Source organism: Sturnus vulgaris, chromosome 2 (genome assembly GCF_052056855.1).
Source record: "Sturnus vulgaris isolate bStuVul1 chromosome 2, bStuVul1.hap1, whole genome shotgun sequence".
Classification (NCBI taxonomy): Eukaryota; Metazoa; Chordata; class Aves; order Passeriformes; family Sturnidae; genus Sturnus; species Sturnus vulgaris.
Window position 1 is genome coordinate 62834637 of NC_142244.1, and position 25638 is coordinate 62860274.

Genomic DNA, 25638 nt, shown 5'->3' on the forward strand with positions numbered 1-25638 from the left:
TTGCAAAACTGCTTAAAGCAAAACAAAAAGATGGCAGACGGCACAGTTTTTTTTCCACACCTGAGTAAAAACATTACTTTTGAGCAAATGAAGAAGTGGGCAGAGTCTTTAGCCTGTTGCAGGTAAAATAGCTTTCTAAAACTAGACACGTCTTGACAGAAACTTTTATGTGTTTTTCCACAGATGCTGCAACAGAAAAAAAAAAAAAAAAAAAAGTCTTCCTGTGTCTTCTAAACTAATGACACCCTTGAATAACAATTTCTGCTACATATAGGCAAGATGCTGCAAGATAATCTCCAACTAATTACATAATCTGCAATTTTGTTTTTTTAATCTTTTTTCATGTAAGCTACTTGTTTGGCACACAGAATGAATGAATGTTCATTCTGCGTATTCAAAAAGCGTAGGCCCTAGAGTTTAAGCAGTAGGTTAGATTTTCAAGTTACAAATCCAGATATACAGCAAGATGGAAATTATCATTGTGTAGAGTATGAGACATAAACTCTTAATATGAATATGTATTATTTTGCATTTTAAAGTACATATTTTATTTATAAAACATATTTACAGATAAGATCTTAGAAATTCCACTCTTATTCATTATGTAGTGATTTATGTTTTACAGATTTGTGTTTTACAGACCAAACCAGATTACAAATTTCATTCTTCCAGTAAATACCCAATACTTCATCATTCTGCGCTGAGAAAGTAGTGCATATTTCTGCTCAGTTTTTACTCTTTTTTAGAGTAATGATATTCTATTCTACCATTTAAAATTATTAGAGGGATATCAAACAATAATGCATTTTACTTGCATACTGTAAATGGCTACTGTGAAATAATTAATTTCCCAGCAGAAATTTCAGATATGTACTACACACAAACAAATTAAATAAAAATTTAAAGATTCCTAAATCTATAAAAGTCATATATAACAAATGAAATACACATGCTATTGCAATGTGCCTAGTCATATGTTTTTAAAATCCCAAGTTCATAATAGCAAAATTATTTTTATTTAATTACCCTAGATAAAGTAAATAGACATTCCACTCCTAAGGCATGAAGTTTCTGAACATCTGTACTATTAGAGGAGATACATTGTGAAAGAATTACAAATGCGAATCTACATTAAGAGGAATTTCTAGTTCCAATAGGGTGCAAGATGGAAATTTTCTCCTTAGTAGAACAAAAAGGAAGAAAAAAAATCAGACATGAGGACTGCCAGTACTTAAATGTGTTTAAATTCTTACCACATCTCCAAATGATTGACATCTTCAATAGTTTTTAATGACCCACTCTGTTTGCTTTAAATGAGCCTTAGATTTTTAGATCTGGTGAGTTTTGTAGAATGTTGAATTAAGTAGATTTAATTGCTTTTTTTTTTTTTCAGTTTTTGTTTTCATTTAATAATTCGTCATTCAAATGAATAGTACGATTCGCCATCATAATAAAGTTTCTCAGTAATCTTTCCTTTGATTTGAGTTCTAGATACAACACTGAGTACTAGCCATAATGAAACAGTATTCTTCCCTGAGCTAGGCTGTGTGTATTAGGTAGCAGTTATTCATAAAATAAGCTTTACTCATTCTGGCTTTCAGTAATTTTAAAGTAGTAATTTAGCAGCTGTCTTGAAAAGAGCTGTGAGCATGTTGGAAATCAAAGATGACTCTGGTTCTGTTCATGAGATGGGTTGGTACTGCATTTTTATTAGCATATTTTCTTTCCTTCTTTGATACTTTCAGTCCTTGGGGCACAGAGCTGAGAAATATAGATTGTAGCTATCATGCCAGATAAGGAAAACAACGTAAGTGATGATGTAAAATGTATTTTCTCTGACAGTGAACAAGCAGAGACTGGCTTGTGTAAAACAAATTTTTACCATCTGACTGCAATGGGCTATTCTCACCACAGTGATACCTGCTGTGGAGCAGTGTCATATTTAGTTGCATTCTAATAACTTTTCTTTCAACAAGTGAATTACATATCGTGGAGATGTGGTGGCACAGGCAACCATGGCTAGTAGAACACAATCAGCATTTTATATTCAGACATGAAAATCTGTATTGGTGCCAGACACTATCTAACCTGTGATTGTGATAGAGGAAATTATGGGCAAGAGAGCTGGGAAGTGGCGAGCTGGATATCTAACTTCCTGTAAGACTTTATTGCAGCTAAATAAATGAATTCATATAAGCTTAGAAGACGTGATAATTAGCGAGCTCTCTACTTCCATTCATGTTGGACCTTCACGTGGGCAGAATTTCACTATACAAAATCTGAACTCAATCCTGATGCCAACTTGCACACCAGTTAGCTTTCCACAAATGCTGAGCTGTCTCACATCTGCATAAGGTGGAGTGTGTACAACTGCAGTTCTTACATATACATCATGGAGGATGGAAGTCCATGTGAACTTGAGCAGAAGACACTCCCTGTGCCTCTGCATAAATTCTGCTGTCTGTACTTCTCTTCAGGGGGAGGATAGCCAAGGACTGCACTTACCTGGTAGCCACTGCACTTTGGAGAAAAGGGAGTATGCCATTAGCTGAGTTAAAATGAAATACAATATCCAGTTTAAAGTAGTCACTGGGCTCTCTGTGGCCTCATCCCTGCAAGGCAGCATCTAATCAGTGTTATCTAGTGGGGTTGTGTTATGTCTCCTCTCATACAATTCTTATCTGATCAACAAATGACACATGATCTTTCATCTATCTTTGTGTCTCCAATAAGGATAAAATCTGTTGGGGAGTGGAGGAAGGGCAGAAGGAGAAGCAGACTAACCTTTGCAGCTCGATTACAGAGAGAACAATTTGTTTTTGTAATTAGAGCTCAGCAGTGATCTCTGTTTCACTGATACTCAGCTCGGTGTAAACAGAACTCAATTTTGACAACTGTTTAGCTCACGGCACAGTTTTAAAGTATTAAAGGATAATGGAAGACTTATTAGATTAGCTTTTGCCATGATCTTTTAGTGTCCCAGATAATTATTATTTGTGATACAGCCGAATGGTTTAGGATTGTGTTATTATTATGCATGCATTTCTGCATAATACTTTATCTGCTATTGATGGGCACTAAAATATGTATTAGGAAGTATACATTTAGTCAGATTGCACAGATATTAGTGGTATTTTCAAGTAGATCAAATTGTTTTTGTGATTTGTATTTTGTTTCCATCATAACAGTCCTTAGTTTCTGACTTTTATTAAAAAAAAAATACAGTTATCTTCATCATTATTCTTATTCACACTTATGTGACTTTTACCACAATCCTTTTTTCTAATCATGACATTGCATTTCTCCCCCAGCATTTTAACATTTCTTCTGTTTCATGTGTTTTGGTGCTTCATAACTTTTTCTTACATTATCACCTTTTCTATCTTTCTTATTTAGTATTTCAAATCATTCCTGATAGTCACATACTGTTTTTCACCTTGTTATTTGACTTTTCCTCTAATTACCTTTTAATTAGGTTATGTTGTTTCTACCTCTGATCTTATAATTAGCATTTTTCCTTTTGATCACCTTTTGTCTCATTTTGCATAAGGTATGTATTTTTAATCTTTTCACCACTTTTCCCTACACAGTTTTACCTTTTTTCCTTTTTTTTTTTTTTTTTTTTTTCTGGCTAACCTAATTTCATTAGTTTGACTCCCTATCCTGGATTTGGCTTGGAAAGAGTTAATTATCTTCCTAGTAGCTGGTGCAATGCTGTGTTTTGTTTTTAGCATGAGAATAACGTTGATAACACACTGATGTTTTTAGTCTTTGCCAAGTCGTGCTTACCCAAAATCAAGGACTTTTCAGCTTCTCAGGAGGGAGAAGGCAGGAGGAATACAAGAAGCTGGGCAGGGGCACAGCCAGGACAGGTGACCCAAACTGGCCATGGGGATATTCCATCCTATATGGCAGAATGCTCAGCCTATAAACTCTAGGGAAAGCTGGCCAGGGGCCATGGCTTGGGAACTGGCTGGGCACTGGTCACTGAGTGGTGAGAAGTTGCATTACACATCAATTTGTCTTCGTTTTCTGACCCATTAAACTGCTTTTATCTCAACCCACATATTTTCTCACTTTTTTCTTTTTTCCAATTCTCTTCATCATCCTGCTGCAGTGGGGAGTGACTGAGCAAAGCTGAGTGGTGCTTAGTTGCCATGTGGGGTTAAACCATGACATTCTCCTCTGATCAGAAAGATTACTTCTAATATTTTTTTTTTTTTAATTTCCAGTAAGTATTTTGCATACTGTGTTGTCCTTGTTTACAGCAATGTGCTCTTTTAGAAGTCTAAGTTTGCAACTTCTTGGCTGTTCTGTATAGATTAGGGCAATACACTTGAAGGTGGTTACATGATCACCCTGGACACAGCCTAAATTGCTGGAATACATGAGTTAAAAAAAAAAAAATTCTATAGTGTTTTCACTTTTGAATAATTTGCACTCTTTTAAGGTCCATCAGGAAAGCAAGTCTATGTTAGTGACTAAGTGGGTGCATTTAACAAAACATGAGTACTAGTCCATGAGTGAAATGCAGTTGTATTTTCATCTCAGTCTCCAAATGAACATTGGTGGCTCATGTTATGAAAGCACAAAGACTGCTTAGGGCAAAGACAGCTCTGTCAAGGTTCATGGCCCCAAATACTTCCTGCCCTAAGCATCTTTTAATATTTGGTGTTTTTTTGTTTTGTTTTGTTTTGTTTGTTTTGTTTTTGTTTTGATTTGGTTTGGTTTTGGTTGTTTGTTTGTTTTGTTTGATTTGGGGTTTTTTTTGTATTTTTGCTCTTTTTTTTTCTTCAGATTACTTCTTAAGTTTACTCTTCCAAACAAGAGTCCAACAAGATAAAAGTGTAACAGTAACTGCACTCTGTGATCCACCTCACTCTTTATCTTTTATACAATTCTCTTCATGCTGTATTCATTCCAGTATGCTGCCATCCAGCAGGATGCTTTGTTTCTAGTTTTGTTCATGTTAGTTATTTCATGCCCATGATTAGTATTCTTGTTTGTTCTCGCAAAATGTAGTAACTTAAAAGCATCCAGGCCTTTCAGCCATATTTTCAATTTGGAAGTGAAAAGCATGTATCCATTTCTGAAAACAAGAGGAGATTGCTATAATCACTATGTGGTAGGAAAAAAAAGGATTATTTATTTACTTATTTATTTATATATGCACACCTTGCACTGCCAAGTTATCATGAAAAGAGCAGGTAGTTCTCTGAAAGTCAACCTTTTCCTACACTGCTTTTATTATGTATTAGATATTTCTATTCATTCTGTTGATACTCATCACAGCAGTCTCTGAGTACCTCCCAGCAGTGTATTAAGCTCTTGACTTAAGTTCTCTCATTTTCTCTCTAGAAGGAGAAAACAGCTGAGTGCACCATTAAATTAATATCTTTTTGGTAGCTTATGCCCCAAGGGACTCCAATTCTAGTTAAAATTTGTAGTTCTGGATGAACTATGGAACAGAAGACTGAAGACTGGATCAAGGGCTTTCCAGTTTCTCTTTGGCTGAGACAATTTTGTAGCCAAGGCTGTATAGGCTGTTGTTTGTGACAACTTCATACTAGTAAAGAACATAAAAGTTAAGATACATGACATATGTAGTCAGAGAATTGTAGAATGCTGTGGGTAGGAAGGGACATTTATAGATCATCTAGTTGAACCTCTCTAACAAAAGCAGGACTCAACACTCTCATTGTGAAAAAATTCCTCCTTGCATCGAATCCAAATGTATTTCTTTCATATTTTAAAACCATTGGACTGTGCTTCTGTCACCACAGGCCCTGGTAAAAAGTCTTTCTCCATCTCTCTTATAAACCCCCATATGAATATTGATAGGTTGCTGTAAGGTGTCACCAGAGCCTTCTTTTCTCCTGGCTTCTGTCCTCTCTTTTTCCATAGACTAGGTGGGGAGCACAAAAAGGGCCAACTTCTCAATTTACGTATCTAAGCCGTGTAGCCCTTCCAGAACACAGGTTACTTCATTCTTTTTACTGGTTTCAGTAAATTTCAGCCCAGGAGATTAGAATATAGTTGTGAGAGTTTCACAATACCTTTGTGAGTTTTTTACTACCATTTGCTCTGCTGAGCAAACTAGTAAATATGCCTTTGTAAGCTGATGTTTTCCAAGTATCTCCCTGGTGAAGGTAGCATCATTTTCCTGAGATAAAGAGAGAAAAAGTTGTCCGCTAATGCAAGCTGTTCGCTTTTCAGTCTATATCTTGTGAATGATATCAGGTAATATGCATGATACATGATCTAATGATGACATTTAGGTAAGACTTTGAGGTACACTGATTATACTGTTCACTGCAAGTGCCGGTCTTAGGTATTGCTACTGCTCATTTCTGACATAAAAGTATAGCATATTCTCCCTAGATCAAAGAAGGTGGAGAAATCTCATGGTTGATAATATTTAACAACAGAGAAGTATAAGAATTAATGTCTTATCTTTCTCTAGATCAACACCCACTGTACTGAGAAGTCTAGTCTGTGTCCCAAGTCCAGACTGAGTTTTCAAGAATAGTGAACTTATGTAGATTCTTTTTTTTTAATCAATTAGCATCTTCCTGAGCTTACTTAGGATTTAGATGAATGGATAGAGGATGTCAGTTTTGTTACAGTTGGGGAATCTCAACATTTTTTAGAATACTCTTTTTGCAAAGAAAAGAGAGATGACTTATTTGAATGTCTGTTCCAGCTACGATTGGAACCACTTACCCTCCAGTCAACATTGTTTGTCCTCCTGAGCTGCAAAGAGCATAATTCAGATTTTTTTGGATTAACGTTTTTTTAGGGATTTTTTTTTTTTTTTTTTTTTGGTGAATACCTATATTGAAGTTTGAGACTTTTGGTAGATATATACCTTGTATGATTCAATTATAAACAATATATCAATTAACTTCTTTTTCTATTATTTTTTAAATAGGTACTATTATTTTTAATTACCATATTAGAACAGCTTGTTCTGTATCTAAATGCATATTTTATAACATTAACATTGTAAAAGCAGCATTATGCAGAATGTTATATTCACAAGACTAGAGATTCAAGCAGCAGATACCAGAAAAAACTTTTTACCTAGGAGCTTTGACAACAATGTCAGAAAACTCTAAAGTGGTTAAATCTGGAGGTAAGAAAACAAATCAGGTCTCATGAGGAGGAAGACAATTATCAGAATACATAGAATAGCACAAATATTGAAAATTGAAACTAATTTAAATTAAATATCAGCAAACTCTAACTGAGGCTTGTCAACTTTGTAGAAAGAATGTTTTAAAGTCAGGAAAAATTCCCTCCACAAAGACAGGAAGACACTATTCTGTGAGCAATCACATCTCGGTAGAACATTTCAGTGATCTTGTGTATATGTCATAACTATATTTTTATTGTTGCACATGAAACATTACTTAGCAGCAATTAATTAAAAAATTTAAAAATCCTTGTTGTTGGTGAATACCAGGAAAAAAATCTTGAATTTCATGTATTGAAAGAAAAGGGAAATAAAAGAACAGACAAATTAAGCCTGTGTAAAATATGCTTTTCACAATGTCATAGAATGGTTTAGGATGACTCTTAAAAATCATAAAACTTCCAACTCCCCTGCCATAAGCAGAGACATCTGCCACTAAACTAGGTTTCTCACTGCCCCATCCAAGATGTCCTTGAGCACTTCCAGGGTTGGGGCATCCACAGCTTCTCTGGTTAACCTGTGCCAGTGCCTCACCACCCTCACAGTGAAGATTTTCTTTCTAATGTCTAATCTACAGCTACTCTCTTTCATTTTGAAGAAATTCCTCCTTGTCCTGTCACTACATGCTTCTGTAAATAGTCTCTCTCCATCTTTCTTGTAGGCTTCCTTCAGGTATGATGGTGGTGTGCAGAAAAACTCTACCATGAACCATAGTACAGTCTTATTAATCCCCTATAAAAGAGCTCTTTGTGTTTGTAATGAAAATGCTGCTACATGTTTTTTGGTTTCTTTCTCACTTTTCTTCCCTCCTCACCCCCCAGTTAATCTAATAAACATTAAATTGCAGCCTAGATGGATTAATTCCAAGAAACCCAATCTTCCAGGCGTACATGAGGGCGCTGTAAGTTTCAACACACCCCATGGCATGTAGTTCTAAGCAAATTTCCAGGGTAATTTCGGGATGTACTGGATGCAAGGTGTCTTTCAGTTTCTTTCCACATACTTCTGCTTCCAGTCTTCCTCTTCTGCTTTGATTCCTTTGCTGGGGGCAGGTGAGGACGATGTGGAACAACAAGAGTTTTCTGCAACTTCAGTAATTTAAAAGTGCAACTATCAAGATAGGCCTTTTAAGTATACTGAAGAACTCCTTCATGAAAATAATATTTTTTCGCAAAGTAATATTTTGCATTACAAAAGAATTTTTCTGTTTTGTATGCACATATTTATGGCTAACTTGACTGGGCACATTACAAAAGCTATCCATGTAATCTTTCATTATTAAAGCAGCTTCTAGCATTAGATAGCTGCTAAAAAATATCAAATGCTTTTTCTTTCCTTTTGAAAAAGGTGCATTTGAAATTGGAGTTTGGTTTTGGTTGGGTATTTTTTTTTCTGGATTTGGTCTTTTGTTCTTTGGGGCTCATTTTTAAGTTGAAAATGATTGTTAACTTTCTGCCTTGGAGGCAAACCAGCCATCTTTCAGAGAAACAAAGGAAAATTAAATAATTTTATAATCTGTAACTTTTCTGAATGTAATTTTGCCCCTCAAAAAGATACTAATGTTTCAGATTTTTCTAAAACTTATATTTAGTTAAGAAATACCCTTTTATTTATCTTTGTCAAACTTACTTTACGAGGTATGCCATTATTCAATGGCAGAATGTCCCTTTTACTTTAAAACAACAGTTTAGAAACTGCAGGTTTGTGACCTTCTTAAAGAATAAATGTTTCATAGATAAACTAGGAATTTACATGTGTCTTCTATGCTAATTTTTAACTATTCATCATGTCATGTGAGAAAAATGAAAGCAAATATTTTTCCTTCAGCAGCAGCCATCAGATTATGTGATGTCTCAGTAACAAAGGGTAGTATCTCATCCATATTGTATACAATACATTCAATATGGAGTGCAAATAAATGTAAAAAATTCATGCAGCAGATAGGCTGAAAAATGTTAAAATCAACATTTTTTGCACAAGCATCCAGAATATACGGAATATATGCAACAGTTTTCTGCCATACCAAGAATATAGAACTAAATCAGTGACAGTATGAATAAAAACCCCAAACCCAGAGATTTTGTCTAGTCCTCAGTATTCAAACAGGAGCAATTACACATTATTAAACCCATAGGGAAAAATTTTACCCTTACTAGGATTGCTAGGATTCATCTCATATAAACTCATTCAATACTGAAGGAATAATTCTAATTACGGTATTTATGTGAACCTGAAGATAGAATCCTCTAATTACAATAGGTTGTACATTCAATTACACTCACTGAGTTTTGTCTACATGTACCATATAAAATGAAGTCTGTTCTATTTCTACATCATATTGTCTTTTGTAATTTGTATCTTCTTTTTTTTCTTTGTGGGAATTGAAGATTTCCTAGAATTCTAGTATTTTTTCCAAAGTTAGCCTCAACTAGTTTAAATATTTTTTTTATTCTAGATGAATTAGAATCCTTTATTTATCGGAATAAGAATATCCTTTAGAAATTAAGGGGAAAACTACATCTTATACTTATTCCTTTGTATGGAGGAATCCTTATATTTTCATGGACATTCTGAATATTTGGCACTATAAGATTTTGACATCTCTTTTAGGCTAGATGTCAAGTTCTAATTACTGAATTGAAGTACTTGTAAAATTATATTTATCATGGAGCCATGACTACTTTTGAGATAAGCTTATGTCAAATAAAAAGCAAAGTGAACTTATCTTAGAAATAGAATATATACACATAGACATTTACTGAAAGATGACAAACCTTTATATGGAATATCTTTAAAAGGTCTGGAAGTCTTTCGTGTTGTGGCAGACTACCAATCTCAGTCAAATTCCTTCAACATTATCTGCACAAACTCTGCTTTCTCACTAAATGTGCTACATAGCCAAAAAAACCCTTATAAACATTTGCATTTCCTAGACCATACTTTCAGGTCCTTCCATATATTATGAGAGCATATTCAAGATAAGGATAGAAATATATCCAAATTAGATAAGAAACTGAAGTAAAAAAAAAATAAAAATAAAAAAATAAAAAAAAAAAGGAAACATCTGCAGTGCATCAATGGGAAAAAAATGTTTAAGCTGCCTGTTATTAACTGCTCAACCTGTTTTATGCTGGATTTCTGCATAATTATGTTACAGAGGAGGGGAGAAAACAGATGTTGAATAAAGATTGAAAATAAGAAAATGAGACTGTTAGAAAAAAAATTGTTGTGGTTGCTCACAGCTAGACATTTTTTGGCAAGACTTTTAGACAGCAATCTATTTCTCAAATTCATTGCCCATTTCTGCAAGATTAATGTAAAACAAAATGTTTCTTTTTAAGTCTGATCAGTTGAACAATTATACAGCTCCAATAATCCCCAAGTCAGTCTTTCAAGAAAGCAGCTGAATGTTTCCTCAAGCAGTTTCATAAATTAGATTAAATGAATATCATATCAGGTCAGAAACCCTATAAGCTCTTTTCATGGGAAGTTGTTGATAGCTTATGTAATTAGCTGCTTTTTTCATCCTTTGCAAATATCCAAATAATCCATACAAGATATATTTTTCACAACCTTTACAGAATAAATGCCATCAAACTATACTTGTATGTTTTCTCACACTTGTGCCATGCTTTAAAGCCAACAGAACTATCATTTTTTAAGAATGTCTCAATTTTTTTCCTCCACTTTGTTGATTTTTTCTGGCACTGGGTCTGAACGCATTAAGAAATTTCTGGATAGAGCTATCTAAAAAAGGCAGCTGAAACTACATGTAGGCACTACACTAAATCATTTGCATCACTGCTACGCTGTACATTCCATTTTACTCTGATTATTATTTACCTGAGTGAGTTATTCCTGAATACACTCTGCAGTGGCCCTTGACTGAAAGAATTGTGTGCTTTATTGCAACTGCTACCCCATTTTTTCAGACATGGCTATTCACAGGATTAAGATAAAATCAGAGACCATTTTGGAGGAGGGATTCAGATGTGAAATGAATCCTTTCTCCAAAGTTTAATTTTCTTCTTGTTAACTAAAAATATTTTATTTTTCAAGCATTCCCGACTTTGCTTTCCTTTGCTATCCTCACCCTACATACCATCACAAGTAGACTTCAGTCTGTTGATCTTCTTCTTTCAGGTGAGCAAATACTTCATCTGTTAGCAGTCTTCTCTTGTGATCCAAAATTTACACGTGAGATTATAAAGATGTGTAGGATTTGTTTTTTGAAAAGTTGCAGCTTAAATATCACTTATCAGAGGCTTGATTGACAGCGATTTCTTGAAGACCTTACAAATAATTTGGTGAAGAAACTGCATATTTGTATTAATTTTGCATTTAAGAGATTTGGACATTAAAAACCTGTTCAAAATGATATCACTGTCTTTGTTTCGGTCATGATAGAGGCCTAAAAGACAGTATGCCATTTGAAAGAAGTAAAAATGTCTAAAAAAGGCCATGTGAACCTGTTTTACTTTGGATGTGCTGTGTGCATGCGCCTTCTCTAAATTCATGCTTATTACAGATTGCAAGTGAATAGCAGTAGTTTGATGCTATATTATATTTAAAATCCCAGCTACTCCATTAGCACCAATCTCTGCAGGAATGCATGGTTCATGGGTACTGGTAGGTTGATGGATCTGTCTGTAGAATCAGAACAAATCTTTCTTATGATTCATTTTTTGCCACAGATAAGCCATAAAACAAAGACAGCAGATTGATGGAGGTTTAGTTTTTCTGCTCTTGTTTTAAATAGTAGATGTAGAACAGGTTCTTCTATTTTATAGCCTGAAGCTGAACTGTCAACATAAAAGATGTACAGACTTAATACCCGAGAGCAGGGCAGAAGAATGACTTCCCACTTTTTTTAAGAACAGATTAAACCCTGAACAATATAGCTCATTACTACCTAGTCTAAATTTATTGAAAAGGCAGTTTTTGCTAAAGCATGAAATATTTTGTCTTGCTATTACCTGCTTTACTGAAAGACACAAATTTCAGCTGAGAATGAGAAAGTTTTTCATTTACAACCTGCCTGTTTGTGCTGGGAGAAATTCTATACCTGACCAAAACCATAAAGTTTGAAACAGTATTACTGCTTTTTGCTTATGTGAGTGAATGACTCTCATTTGGTGTCATGTAGCTGCTGTCAGTACACAATTATGAGTTAATTAAATCTGTACTTCATGGGGGAAACTCCTATGATATTCATTAAAATATTGAATCTATAATAACCAAAGGTGGTAACCATTCAGGTTTTTGTTCAGATTTGGAGATTAATTCTATGGTTTATTTTTAGTTCTGGATTTTTTTTCAATGAAAAAATGAAATTGTGGTGACTTCAGAAAACCATATGCCAGCTCTCTAAATAGCATTGATAGAACATTACATATTTTGCAGAAGGAACAGAATAAGAGAAACGTGGTCAGAAAAAAACAGATCAAGATGAGAAACAAAAGAAGAATAAAATACAAATGAATAAAAATAATTATTAATAACATACTTATTTTACATATTTGGCAATAGCTTATTTTAAAGCAAACATACTTTTCAGGAGGTATTTCTCCTGTTAATCACCACAGATATCCAAATTTACTCCTAAAAGGAGATCCTCTAGGCTTGCATAGGATAAAAAGTCCTGCTGTGTTTATTTCAGCTCACGTCCTTTTGACTAAAACTCTAGATGTGCGGAACAAGTTCAGTTAGACTTTAGCCAGAGTCCACTTTTGGGCATCTTTTTAAATTCACCACACTTTTTTTTTTTCCCCACCAAGAAGAATTAATTCTTTACTTGAGGTTATGGAAGTGATTACAGCTGTGTAAGTTTGCTCTATATTTATGACAAAACCGATGTTGGTAAAACAGTCCTCAAGTTAAAATGTGCTGAAATGCAGCCTGGTGTAGAGCTTATTAGAGAAATAACATTTTATTTTCTAGTTTTGTTTCATATCAGTTGGGGGGAAAAATCCAAAACAATCAAACAAAGCCATACCTAACACATCTGAGCTTAACCAGCACCTTTTAAATAAACTAAAAGTTTAGTTTAAAATGTTTTATGAAGCAGACTATAAGATTTTTATGACCACATATTCCGTCTTGATTTTATTTTGGTTTTAATAGGATGTTACCTTTAGACAAAGCAGGTATATACGCCACCTTCTCTTTACTGCATGTTTGCCATCACATTTTTTTACATACTTGTAAATTTTTGCTTGTGCTTTGAATTCTTTATAGTAATCCATTGACAAATTCTTCATTTTAAAATATATTTTTTCTACTCATGCAGAAAATTACATGCTTAAGCTTGCTAGGTTTAAAGATTGTTGGCCTGAAAATTTATATTAATGAATTTGCATACCTTGTGTGAACTGATCTTGGATGCTACTTAATTAAAATTGTATCCAATATGTGATATTTATTGTTGGCTGGAAGTCTATAATATAGTTCATGATGTAGGATGGAATTGCTTCTTAGCAGAAGTATTTCTTCAGGATTTTTTTTTTCTTCCCCCTAATTTTTATGTTTTGCTCTGATGGAAATATGTTGTCCTCTTGTGGTTTTGTCCTATTATCTCTTGAAACTTCTTTCTTGTCCTTTTCTCCAAGTGTGAGTACAGAAGCTAGTCTCCTTGATTTTTTAAAGTAGCACTAGGAGATCTTTTTTTTTTCTCATGGAAGGGATAGGGATTTTTAGGTGAATTAAATTAGTTCTTTCTTGACTTGTATAGGATGATATGGTTTTCATTAATCATGTGTGTGTTGTTACGTGATGTAACACAGCTGGGCACAGCAAGCTGGAGCGTGTCTTCCAAGAAATTTCAAGACAGCGTTCTTGAAAACTGCTGTGAAAAAAATAGCACATTTTTGTAGCAAGAGTGATTAATCAAAATAGGACTTTCCCTAACACAGAAACAAAAAGAAACCAATTGGATGCCACTTCTGCAGTTCTGCTCATAATCACTGACAAAATTCTTTGTGAAATGTCTTGTTACAGAAGTCTGTATTTAGCATAGGGAACCAAGTATTTTCCAGTATTTCTGCCAAAAGTTGATAACCTACATCTATATTTAGATATTTAGAGTGCCAGTTTGATCCATATTCATACACCTAATTAGGAATTTAGATCAACTCTAAATATCTACATTAGCATGCACATGATGTTGATTCTCTTAAGTAGGACTCCATATGCTAAAGTGGGAAGTTGGTCACCTGTCTCACACATGGACACCTTCCTTGGAGGCTTGCAAGGATCAGAATCTATATCCCTCTGATGCTATATCCCTCTGAAAATACTTGTCAAGGTGTAAATGTGTGCACCTGTAAGCAACATAGACCACTACTACATATCAAGTGGAAGTGTCTCAGTTAGTTCAGTGTTAGAGTCAACCTGGACAATTTAGTGAATTGTATCAGGATAATCTGATAATTAGTGAGTTTCTTCAGGATAATCAGGATAGCTACTTCTCCATGAGCAGTCATTTAAACGTATTTTACATTGATTTGCTTAGAAAGCCATGTTTGAAAAACTTGGCCAATAAGTAGTTTATGGTACCATTAATGATCTGTTCCAGATATTCAAGGAAAAAAAGAAATCCTGTGTAGGGAAATTAGTCTTTCAACAACAGTTATGGAAAGAATAACCTGATTTTTTTTTAGATATATTTTCAAGATTTTTTAGTAATAAATTCATGAAATTACTTTCTGTGTACATTTCCCTGATTACCCATAACTTCTGAACCAGTATCTATCCAAGGACACAGGGCTCAAAAATAAGTTTCCACAAATTTTGTGGATATAGACAACTGTAATGGACTATATAAGTGTTCGATATCAGTGGAAAACTGATGTCACAGATTATTAGATGCTGAAGACTCTTGACTGAAGAGGGTCATTAACAAAGCCTCAGTAAGTTAGAAAGCTTCAAGCAGACTGTGCCTTCCAAGACATGTTAGTCAATACAAAAATTTTCAGAAAAAAAGCTTTAATTAGTTCCACTGCTCATGGCACTATGTGTTATTGTAACCATGTTATCTATGTAGACAGTGGAACAGAAACCAGCCTAGTGAACTGAACCAGGCACAGGGACACAAACAGCCCCTTGGAGCAGCTCAAGGAGGACAGAACTGTCATGAATAGGAATATTAGTGGGACAAAGATCATAGAATCAGGGAAGCATAGAATAGCTTGTGCTGGAAGGGACCTTAAAGATCCATCAACTTTCAACCCCCTGCCATGGATGGAGAAACCTTGCACTAGGCCAGGTTGCTCAAAGCCCCACCCAACCTTGCAAAAAAGATTCAAAATTCTGAAAAAGTTTAATTTCCCTTTGGTGATCGATGGAAAGTCAAAATATGTGGGCTACTAAGATTTGCTCAGTTGGTCAGAGTATGGTGCTAATAATGTAAAGCTTATGGATTCAATCCCTGTATAGGGCATTCACTTAAGAGTTGGCTTCAAAGATCCTTGTGAGTCCCTTCCAACTCAGAATATTCTGTGAAATCTGTAATTGTCAGTGAAATGACTGTCCAAAAATCAGGGACAAGCAAACTTACTTCTGAGGCTCTTGGAAGGCTGGAAAGTCATTTGATTTGCATATATTGAAAGAATATACATGAATTGAATTCAGGGGCTGTTATCCCTCTCTTTCCCTTATCACAAAAACAGAAAAAGTCTATTCAGAAGAAAAAATTAGGGATAGCACTTCAGCTTCTCCTGATCTACTCCCAGGTCCACTTTACTGAATGATGGATTCTGCACTTCTCTAGGAGGTCTCCATAAATAAAAGGGTCTCCATATAAGGGAGATAAATAAAAAGGGAGATAAATAAAAAATAAATAAAGATCCCCATAAAAAGGACCATGCAAGCATGTGTTGAGACTGCTTTGCTTTGTGCATAAGAGATAAGCTGTTGGTTCTTGGTATAATTACTAAATACTCACAATTATCACCAGTTGTATTGATGGGACAGGATACACTTTTATCATTGAATAAGATTACAGTAAGTGTTCTTTCTGATGCCTTATAGCATCTTATTAAATTATCCTCTATTTGTGAATCTTTACCTGCTTTTTCTCAAATATCTCTAAAGCTGCTTGGTAAGAGAAAGCATTTTAACAGATGTCCTTGAACTCTGAAATGAATTTATTATGTATTCACGCTTCTTACAATCATCTCTTTTCACCTCTTCATGCAGTGATTTCCTCCAGGTTGTTGTAACTACACTTGATTGAAGCATAGGAGGTTAACAGGTGCAAAATTAGTCTTATATCTTTTGTTCTGTCATGCAAGTCTTGAAAGCTTTAGTCATACTTTCAATTTTAACATGGCTTTTTTTTCTACTTTTGTAGGTATTTTTATAATTGTTAGTAGGGTAATTAAATACTTGTCATACATTTCTCAACGAGCATATGATCAGGTATTGTAGAAAAAGCTTTGTCTTTATGATATAAATTCAACAACATCCTTGTGAACATTACTGTTTATATATATATATATATATATATGAAAGTGATCTCTTGCAAAATGTCAGTGGGATGCAATAAATTGCCCTTAGTCGTTAACTTTTTCAAACTCATGCAATCCCAATCCACTAATCTATGTTGCCAGGATCTGCTCCACAATTCCAGACCAATATGTATATGAGGGTGACATAACGAAAAAATAAAAATAAAATTGCAGATAATTAACTTGAAAAATTTTAGGCAGGGTTGAACTTTCACAGATTAAATTATTTTCTAGGCTAAAAGCAGCTTTTCCATCACTATTATATGCTCAAGTTCATGCAGATGATGTATTCATCTTTGATTTTAGTCATGTGTGGTCTCAATGAAAATGAGGTAAGTTGTATATTCTTTCTGAAATCCTTTAAAAACTGCAAGATTAAAATTTATGCTGTAAACAGTTGAGAAAAAAATAATTGACAGAACTTACCCTAACGACCATCTAGCACACCTGAGGACATTGAAAGGGACACAGAATAGATGTTTTGTTTTTTGGTTTTTTTCCCCTGTTCCAAATACTTGACTTTCCCCATAATTTTGGTGGGTAAAGAGAGACTTGAGACAGGCAAAAGAAATCTTAATTTCAGGTGTGTTTTAGCACCCAGGCTCTTTCTACATTTTAAGATAATCACATGGCACAAGTTAAGGATTTTATCTATATTACAAATCTGTTCTCAGAAGGCTTTGGCTTTACATTCCCCATTGCAGCCTTTGATAATTCAATTAGTGTCTCAAAAAGTTGGGAGTAGCTGATAAATTCACTTTAATGTTAAATCAAGTACCCCAGCAGGTTTCTCTTAATATCCTTGCTTCTCAGGGAGCTTAACTCTAGACCTCCCAAATGCAACGTTCTGCAAGGAATATGAGGTCCTTTGGAGCAGATTAAAAGAACTGTCTCTACCAACATAGCTTCTCACCATTAATAAAGTTGCTTCAGATCATGGCAGAGTTCTCATTCACTCAGATAGCTGTCCATCTAGTTTAATTTATTTTAATTGGCAGCCTTAGGTCCCTCCATGGAACATATTCCTTGAATATGATGAATTATCCCATGAACAGAGAATGGCATTACACAAGCTGAATTTAACCCTTCCCTTTAAACATTGTCTTTTGGGATTCCCAAATCCTATTGGCAGACACTGATTGCTGAATAATAAGTAGGAGGGGATTAGCCAGATCTACATTGACTGTGTCTTTGGAGACTGCTGACAAAAAAGCCAGTTCTGTTTGCCTACTTCTAGTAAATGAATAAAGAATATGTTACACGCAAAAGATGAACAATAGGATTTAGTGTGGTAAATAAATGCATGTCCCTGCAGAAATCAGATAGCAAAGCAGAGAGAAAAATCCTAACAAGAAAATGCTGCTTTACTACTCCCAAACTGTTGGCCTTAAAAGGCAGGTTGTCATTGACCTTCTGTACTGGATTGCAGTTTTGCTAGAAGGTAGCCTTGAATTTTAGATGTATTCATCCATGTCATCAAAGATGCATGTTGTCATCATAGTTAGAGCAGGCTAAGTGGGGCACTGTAAGCTTATAGAAAATGCTGTACTTTCCTCTCCAAAGTCAGAAAATAAAAGGTGACTGAAATATACATATCCCTCTCTGTGTGAAATGTTTTATCCTGTATTTTTACCCCTCTTTGATTTCCTCTTTGAAATTTAATAGGCAATTACATTCCAGAACAACATTTGATGATTGTTTTATAAAACAGATTTTCACAGTAAGCAAAATAAATATATTACTTTAGATATGATTTTTTCAAAGAAAGATTTCAATCAAATTATTTTCTAATAAATTAGTCATAGGAAACTTTTGGGAAGATGTTTTACATAAACATTTAAATTTAATGTATTATTTCTTCTGTTTTCTTTTTTGTCTTGAAAATCAGACTTATATAAGACCTTTATATTCAGTGTTTAGCCTAACAAAGATTTGCCCTTTATTTTCCCATACTAGTTTTACTTTTTTTTTTTTTTTTTTTTTTTTTTTTTTTTTTTTTTTTTTTTTAATATAATTATTTTCTTTTCAATAGCCCTTAGCTACCAAAAAAACCTATGGTGTAAACCTGAAAATATCTACCCTGGCATATTCTATGCCAATGTATCTTGTGAATATTAACCTTACTTCTCTGTGCAGTAAAGGCCCTGAAAAACCTCTTGAAGTGCAGGTGCAATGAACTGCAAATAAACTTGTTGAAGAGTCTGTAACATCAAGCTGGAATTGAATTTATTCATGTACCAAGAAGAACAATATGCTGCAGTCCCTAAATTTAGCTGTGATAAAATTTTGTGAGACCATTTGATAATGCAGATCCACTTACAGGATTACCATCATTGGTTTTCCACTTGATTATATTTAAAGAAAAATTAACTGCTAAATAACTGTATCAGCTTTTCAAAGGACTGTGACTGGTATTTTATGAACAAAGTTGTTGGCAGTTGTTTATCATCATAACATGACTCTGAGAAACACCAACTTCACTTTGAATCAAAAAGCACATGCCAAATTTTTACTGAGAATTAATTTAAAGAAGAAATACTTAGGCTGATTATGAAAGCAGCAGATTTAATGAATGAAAGAGCTCAGTCTTACTCAGCCTTTAAAATAAAAATTTTGAGATCGGATTTCTGAGAATGAATCAGCAACTGATGGGAATTCCAAATATGCTGCTCTATATTTATAGGTTTGCAAGGTGTCCAGTACTCTGCTGTGTTTAGGATTTAGCTAGATCTGTGAGCCAGCAGAGCCTGGGCTGCAAAAAGCAAGGTATGCTTGGAAAGAAGATTTGGCTCTGCCCCCAGATTCCTTTGGGAAACAGGATGATGTTCTGGTTAAGTTGGCCACATGGTGGCTTACTCTGGTGACAAAGTAGAGTTGATCATCTGATCTGGATTTCTCTTGCTACATTTCTGGGATAAAAATAAAATAAAATTCCACTTCACACCACATCAAATATATATATTTTTTTTTGTAATTGTGGAAGAATCTATACATCAGCAAAGTCACTCCCTGCTATGCTTCAGATATGAACTTGGAGAAAAAAAAAAGAAAGTAGTAGTTTGTTATAAGGATGCTAGCACAGTATCGGGGAAGAAGGAAATCTGTTTGCTTTTTATTTCTGAAAATTGCTCAGTGGAAAAACACCATGAAACTTGATCTGACAAATATTCTCTGGATTTCCCAGAAGGTATATGTGCATGGTATCACTTGGTTTCCAAAGGGACTATTTTCTTACTAATGATAGGACAATGTGTGTTACGAACACATTGTGGAAAAGGGGACTCATGCTGCTGAGTTACATACCTCAATCCCACCTACATAAATTTAGGAAATATTGGACTCTTAGACTAAACGAAGACAATTTTCTGAATGCTGAAATCTTAACTCAGCTTATAGGAAAAGGCTGACCAATTGATAAATATCGCTAACACAGACATAGACAACCTCAGGATATCAACTCCATGCATGTGAAGATAGGTAGATCTACCTATGAAGTATTCTAGGTCTGGAGACTCTAAATGGCATTCTAAAAGGCTCTCTGAATCCATCTCTCTCTATTGTCTCCAGAGATGACATTAGAATCCTAGCCTAATTTGAATTGTCAAAAATTAGATTATATTACTTTCTCTGTTTGTTGAATTAAATTATTTTGTTTTATAGCTCTTGCTGTGTCACTGATGAAACTAATATTCAGCATCTGAATCTACATCCTGTGGGCTTTTATTCAGTCCCTTGACTGACAAGAACTCTCCCATAAACAGGAGTTTAAATGGAAGCTCTCTCTGGTTTGCTTTCCCTGTTGCATGATAATAAAGCTTTAACAGGAGGGGTAAAAAACCTATGGCCTGTCTTCCTACTCCCTAGGGTTTAATGCACATGGTAGCAGAAAATCAGGGTCTTCAGAAGATCTCAGCTGTAGGAATAGCTTTACTCTGAGTCCTAAATAGACTTGGGCAGGTACAGTTGCACTAGGAAAGTCTATGCTTTTTAGTCTTGCTCAAAGAAATAAATCTTAGTAGAAGAAGAACCTTGAGGATATTTCATCTTTGCTGTCATGACTAATTTCAGATGTCAAACAAGCAATTTTTTTTGTGTTTTTTTCCCCCCTCTTATTTTACAGGAAGAACTCCTTTCTGTGTGTTTTCTCAATTAAAAACTTTTTTTTACTTTGCTGGAGGATTTTAAGATGAACATTGACACAAAGGTTAAAGAAACTTCAAAAGGCCTTCAATTTAGTATTAGTTCTGTGCAGCTACCTCCATCTTTCAGAGTATTACTGTTCTGCATGGTCTGTCTAACCAAAGAACAAGATTTTCCATGCTCTTTGATCTTTTAAAAATATATTGAAATCTGAAATCAAGTGCTTTTCCTGAGTCTTGACTCTACTGGCAATAGTGATCTGAAAAATGTACTAGCATGTACTAGAGTCCCCCTAATAACACCTAAAAAACCCCCAGAAATTACATATCTTCAAAATCAGTCCAGCTATGTTTAGCAAATTATTAAAAGCTCTGAAGTCTGATGTGGATAAAAGAGGGGTCATAAACAACCAAGAAAGGAAAAAAAAAATAAAAGAAGAATAAATAGAAAAAAGAGTTCCAGTTAAAACAACCCCATTTGATTAAAAGACTGTACAAGGTGCAAATGTCATGCCAAGACAAGAACATAATCTCTACCTAAAGTTACACAGAAGGCACAGCTAAAATATTTTATTATAGTCGTACTACAGAGTTCATTACATATTTTGCCAATAATGAAAAAAAAAAAAGCCAAAAAAAAGAAGTCATATAAATCCTTTCATTTATTTCTTTCACATTACCCATCTAGAATAGAGGGTTTCTACATAGTAATACTGGGGACAATTAAGTCTGTTTAACACAGAGACAGATGCCAGATGTATGCATGTAGCAGTTACAGAGGAAGCATATGCATAGTATCAGCTCCACAAATAGTCAGGCTCCCTAGGCACTCAACAGTTTTGAAGCTAAGGGAGGGAATGTTTTTATGTTATAACATTTTCCCTTGGTGGTAGCAAATTAGCTGCCTTGTATCCATCTTCAGCTGGAACTGCAGAGAGTCACTTGAGAGCTTGCAAATAAGTTTAGAGCTCTACTAGACTATTTCTTAGGTACCTGAGAAATGGTATACATACTGCACCTGAGCACAGGCACCTGTGTAACAGGTGGACACAAAACAACACAAAAAAGTTTGATTCCTTTTCCCATAAGACATCTTTTTCTTAATTTAATTCCTTACAGAATTTGTTGAAGGTCAGGCTGAGCCTTACTTTCAGATATGGTGCTTTATTTTTGTCTCCTTGGGAATTAAAGCAGTTCTTCTTCTTAAAGAAAAACAAAGCAAAGCTACATTTTTATTAGGAAAGCCAGAGGCTGTTTTTGAAGAACCATGAAGTAGATATTGGGGCTCAGATTTCTCTGCTTTCAATTATCTGTGATACTCAGAATTCAAGATAATAATAACTGTACAGGTCTCTTGCCTTTTGGTTTTCTAATACAACAATAAGCCTGGGAGGAGGGGGACCCATTAAAATCAAGTCATGCTGTAAAGCATACATGAAACCCTAAATCAAGTAAATATTATCATGATAAGTTCCAGTAAATTAAAAGATTGCTTTAAATACCCTGAGAAAGTTGACAATGATCCATATCTAGAATAGGTTTTACTGCATTTTATAACATTTCTTCCCCATTTCTAGGGGTGTAGTACCTTTATCATCTCTACAGAATAAAGATTTTTCTTAAAGGATGTCAATAGATTCATGTTAACTGGCTTATGCTGAGTCCTTCCACAGCTTTAAATTTAGCAGCTACATCTTTTACTTGCTTTACCAGAGCAGTGTTTAACTTCTCTAATGCCTCACTGCTGATTTCCTTTGTAGGGTGTTCAGATAAGTAAGCTGAAGGCACAGTTAACAGAAATTACTCTGACTGCATCTTACTTGGTCATGATATTTGTAATTAGCTTTTAAGTCTATCTCCAAGACTAAAATATACTTTTTATAAGAACATGGTTCAGATTAGACATAGGTAGACAACAGAAAAACAGCTTCCAGTAGTTACCAGGCATAAAAAGTGAAGACATTATTGAAAACAAAGAACTCATAATGACAGCAACTTTGGAAATAGTTCTCCAAATTGATAGTTTTTCTTAAAGCTATCTTTTGTCACATCAAGGTATTCTGACATCATAAATTAAAGCTATAGCAAATGAAAATATGACAAGTAAAAAGGTGAGTCTCAGTTGAGCAGCTGAACTCCTGCACATAAAAGTAACTAGTAGGAGAGATTTTTCTGTATTAGTGGTGTTAATATCTATAATCTCCTCAATCCCTGAAATATAAGAAGGTGATCTGTAACTTTGAGGTCTTGATGAAGGATCTAGGAAAAGGAAGATATTAATATTCTGAAGGTATCTTCAGTAAATGTTTTTCAGAAATTAATCCACTGTTCATGGAGAACCTGAAAATGCAGTTTTGAATCTGTTTACATGTATAATTCTCTTTGCCAAACTGGTTATATTTAGAGAGTCAGATTTGAAAAATACATCCTTAATTTTCCTTTCTGATTGATCTAATTGGGGCACTATCCAGGCAGAAAGTTAAGTAGGATAGCATTATGAAACTTAAATTGCTAAGAGAATGTGAATTCTTCATAAAGTGACACAAGGGTAATCCCATTCTGCAGATCTCTTTCGAAGGTGGTAACATCACACCAACAATCTCCTAAATAATAGTCTAAGGGACCCTCTAATCATACGATAATGAATATATTACTTAGCATGGGGAAGACTACATGAAACTCTTAATTTTTTTTCTTTTATAAGAAGATATTTCTGAATCTCTATGTCCAAATAAGAGCTCCCTAAGATGTCTAGACAAACTAAAGTTTTGGTTTTTTTTCTAAGAGCAGCATCATGAAAATTTTTCTTCCTCCTATTCTGTCAGATGCATTGTAAACCTTCCATGAAACCATCTGCTGACGACATCAACCTTTTGAAGCAGAGGATGATACCCAGTAGGGTTTTCCATCTATCAGTATAAAACTGACATGGTCTCATTATGGATAGACTGTTCTCCTGTTAAAGGAGATTTTCAATGTAAATCCAGGCATACTGGAAGGAGTGTGGAGGAAAATACTCTCTTTCACCAAAGTGGCCCCATTTTGAATGGTTCGGCATCCATGCAGGCTTTGTAATTGTTTTTATGAGACTTTGCAAAGGAAAAGAGGTAGCATTTGAAGACCATTACTGCATTGATTTTGTTTGGGACTAACCTGGCTCCTACACAGAGGCTGACAGACTTCCATTCAATAGAGTCTACCTACAGTCAGGATGTAAACAGAGCCATCCAAAGGGCATAGAGATTTCTTCAGAAACCTGTCATGTCTCTTCCTTAGTGGCACCCTCCTCAGTCAATATCTGTAAACAAGTTGTCATATCAAAATTTGAGGCAAGCTTGCAAAGCGAATAGTTTGGTACCTTCTAATTAAAGATTTGTACACTGAGATAATTGGCAACCGTAAGAAAGGTTCAGTGGTGTAACATATAGCTCATCACTGGTGGTTTGATGGTCTGACAGATGGAGATAGCTTCTTTAAATTATGGAGCTTTTATATTGGTATTATAAGGAAATGTCAACAGCATGATTATATTTTCATTAATGTTGTCTTTTCTTCCCATTCAGTGCTTTTGTTTGTCATAATCACTTGTTTCCTTTTGTCTCTAACTATACAATCTGTTAATATTTGTATAGGCGAGCTCACAATGGTCCTAATGACTAGATTATAAGCATTGCTACACTACAATATGCACTTAGTAAATGCTGCAAATTAGATATGGAAATCATTGATACTATAATTATGACTACCTCACAATAAAGTTAGTAAAAATAATGTGAATATCATGCAAATTGTGCAAATGATTGCACAAGTTCAGTTAGGTTTCAGATTTAAGAGTCATTGCTTTTGTAGATACTGGTTCCTGAAACAATCCCACTGTATTATCTTTGGCACTGCCTTGATCAAGAGTGAAAACGCACTATATTAAAAATGTACTTTCTAAAAGATCCATTAGGCTGTTCTATTAATTATTGCAGTTGAGTTTTTCCTTCTTTCTCAGGAAACAGCTGGGAGTTCTGCAACAAAGACTGACAGTTTAAAACTATCAGTGTGTCATATTGCTAAAGTTTCCCAGTAGCTTCTCGGCTGAGTGCAAGGCTAGCACAACTAGCTTTTGTATGTTTGCTACCTGCAGCCCTGGGCTAAGAAGACTTCCTTATGTGGACTGGGAAAGACACCAAAATGACTGTTTCATGACTGTTGTATGGTCTTTTCACTGCAAATTAGTCAGGGCCAGTCAACTTATAGACAAACACTGTAAATTAAGACTGGGGGTCCATTTTCTTCTTTCTCATCTATTAGGAAGAAATGAGACATACTTTTTACTAGTTAGACATTTTCAGTTCACTGCCACGTATAAAACTGTGTGTTTGTACCATTGAGAAAAGTAGTGAAAAATTTCAAGGTCTGTGAGCTGTGTCTGGGCCACAGGTAGAAGCTGTTTTTCTGCTGCAGAAATTTTGACATTGTTGTGAATTTTGGAAGCAGAGCCTATCCCTGTCTGTGACTCACAGGTCTGATTTGCCTCCAGAACAGCAAGGCAGAGGCCAAAGACCCATTGTTGGGATCTGTGGACCAGCTCGCTGTGAGGATGGAAAATTTTCAGGTAATACAAATATTTTCTTTCTCTTATATTGTTTTTAAATAAAAATATATGTTTGTCATTAAATTGTAAACATTTAATTAGAACATACTTCTGAATGAAATGTTTTAAATTTTCTGTAGTGCTGCCTGTAATCCTGAAATATTCCTCCAATATTTATTGTCTGGGACAAATGTGTCCTAGAATTAAATCTATAGG

General features: G+C 34.7%; 1 protein-coding gene across 6 annotated transcripts in view; it reads left to right on the forward strand.

Annotated features, from left to right (window-relative positions):
• Positions 1-25638, forward strand: part of PCDH17 (protocadherin 17) — an 89600-nt gene that overhangs the window by 51703 nt on the left and 12259 nt on the right. For 4 of the 6 annotated variants that reach the window (XM_088159726.1, XM_088159724.1, XM_088159725.1 and 1 more), the window contains exon 5: positions 25369-25443. In XM_088159726.1, the coding sequence (XP_088015852.1) occupies positions 25369-25443 (75 nt within the window). Of the gene's footprint in view, positions 1-11254; positions 11485-25351; positions 25444-25638 lie in introns of those variants that run through there. The other 2 variants (XM_088159728.1, XM_088159727.1) reach the window with 2 other exon arrangements.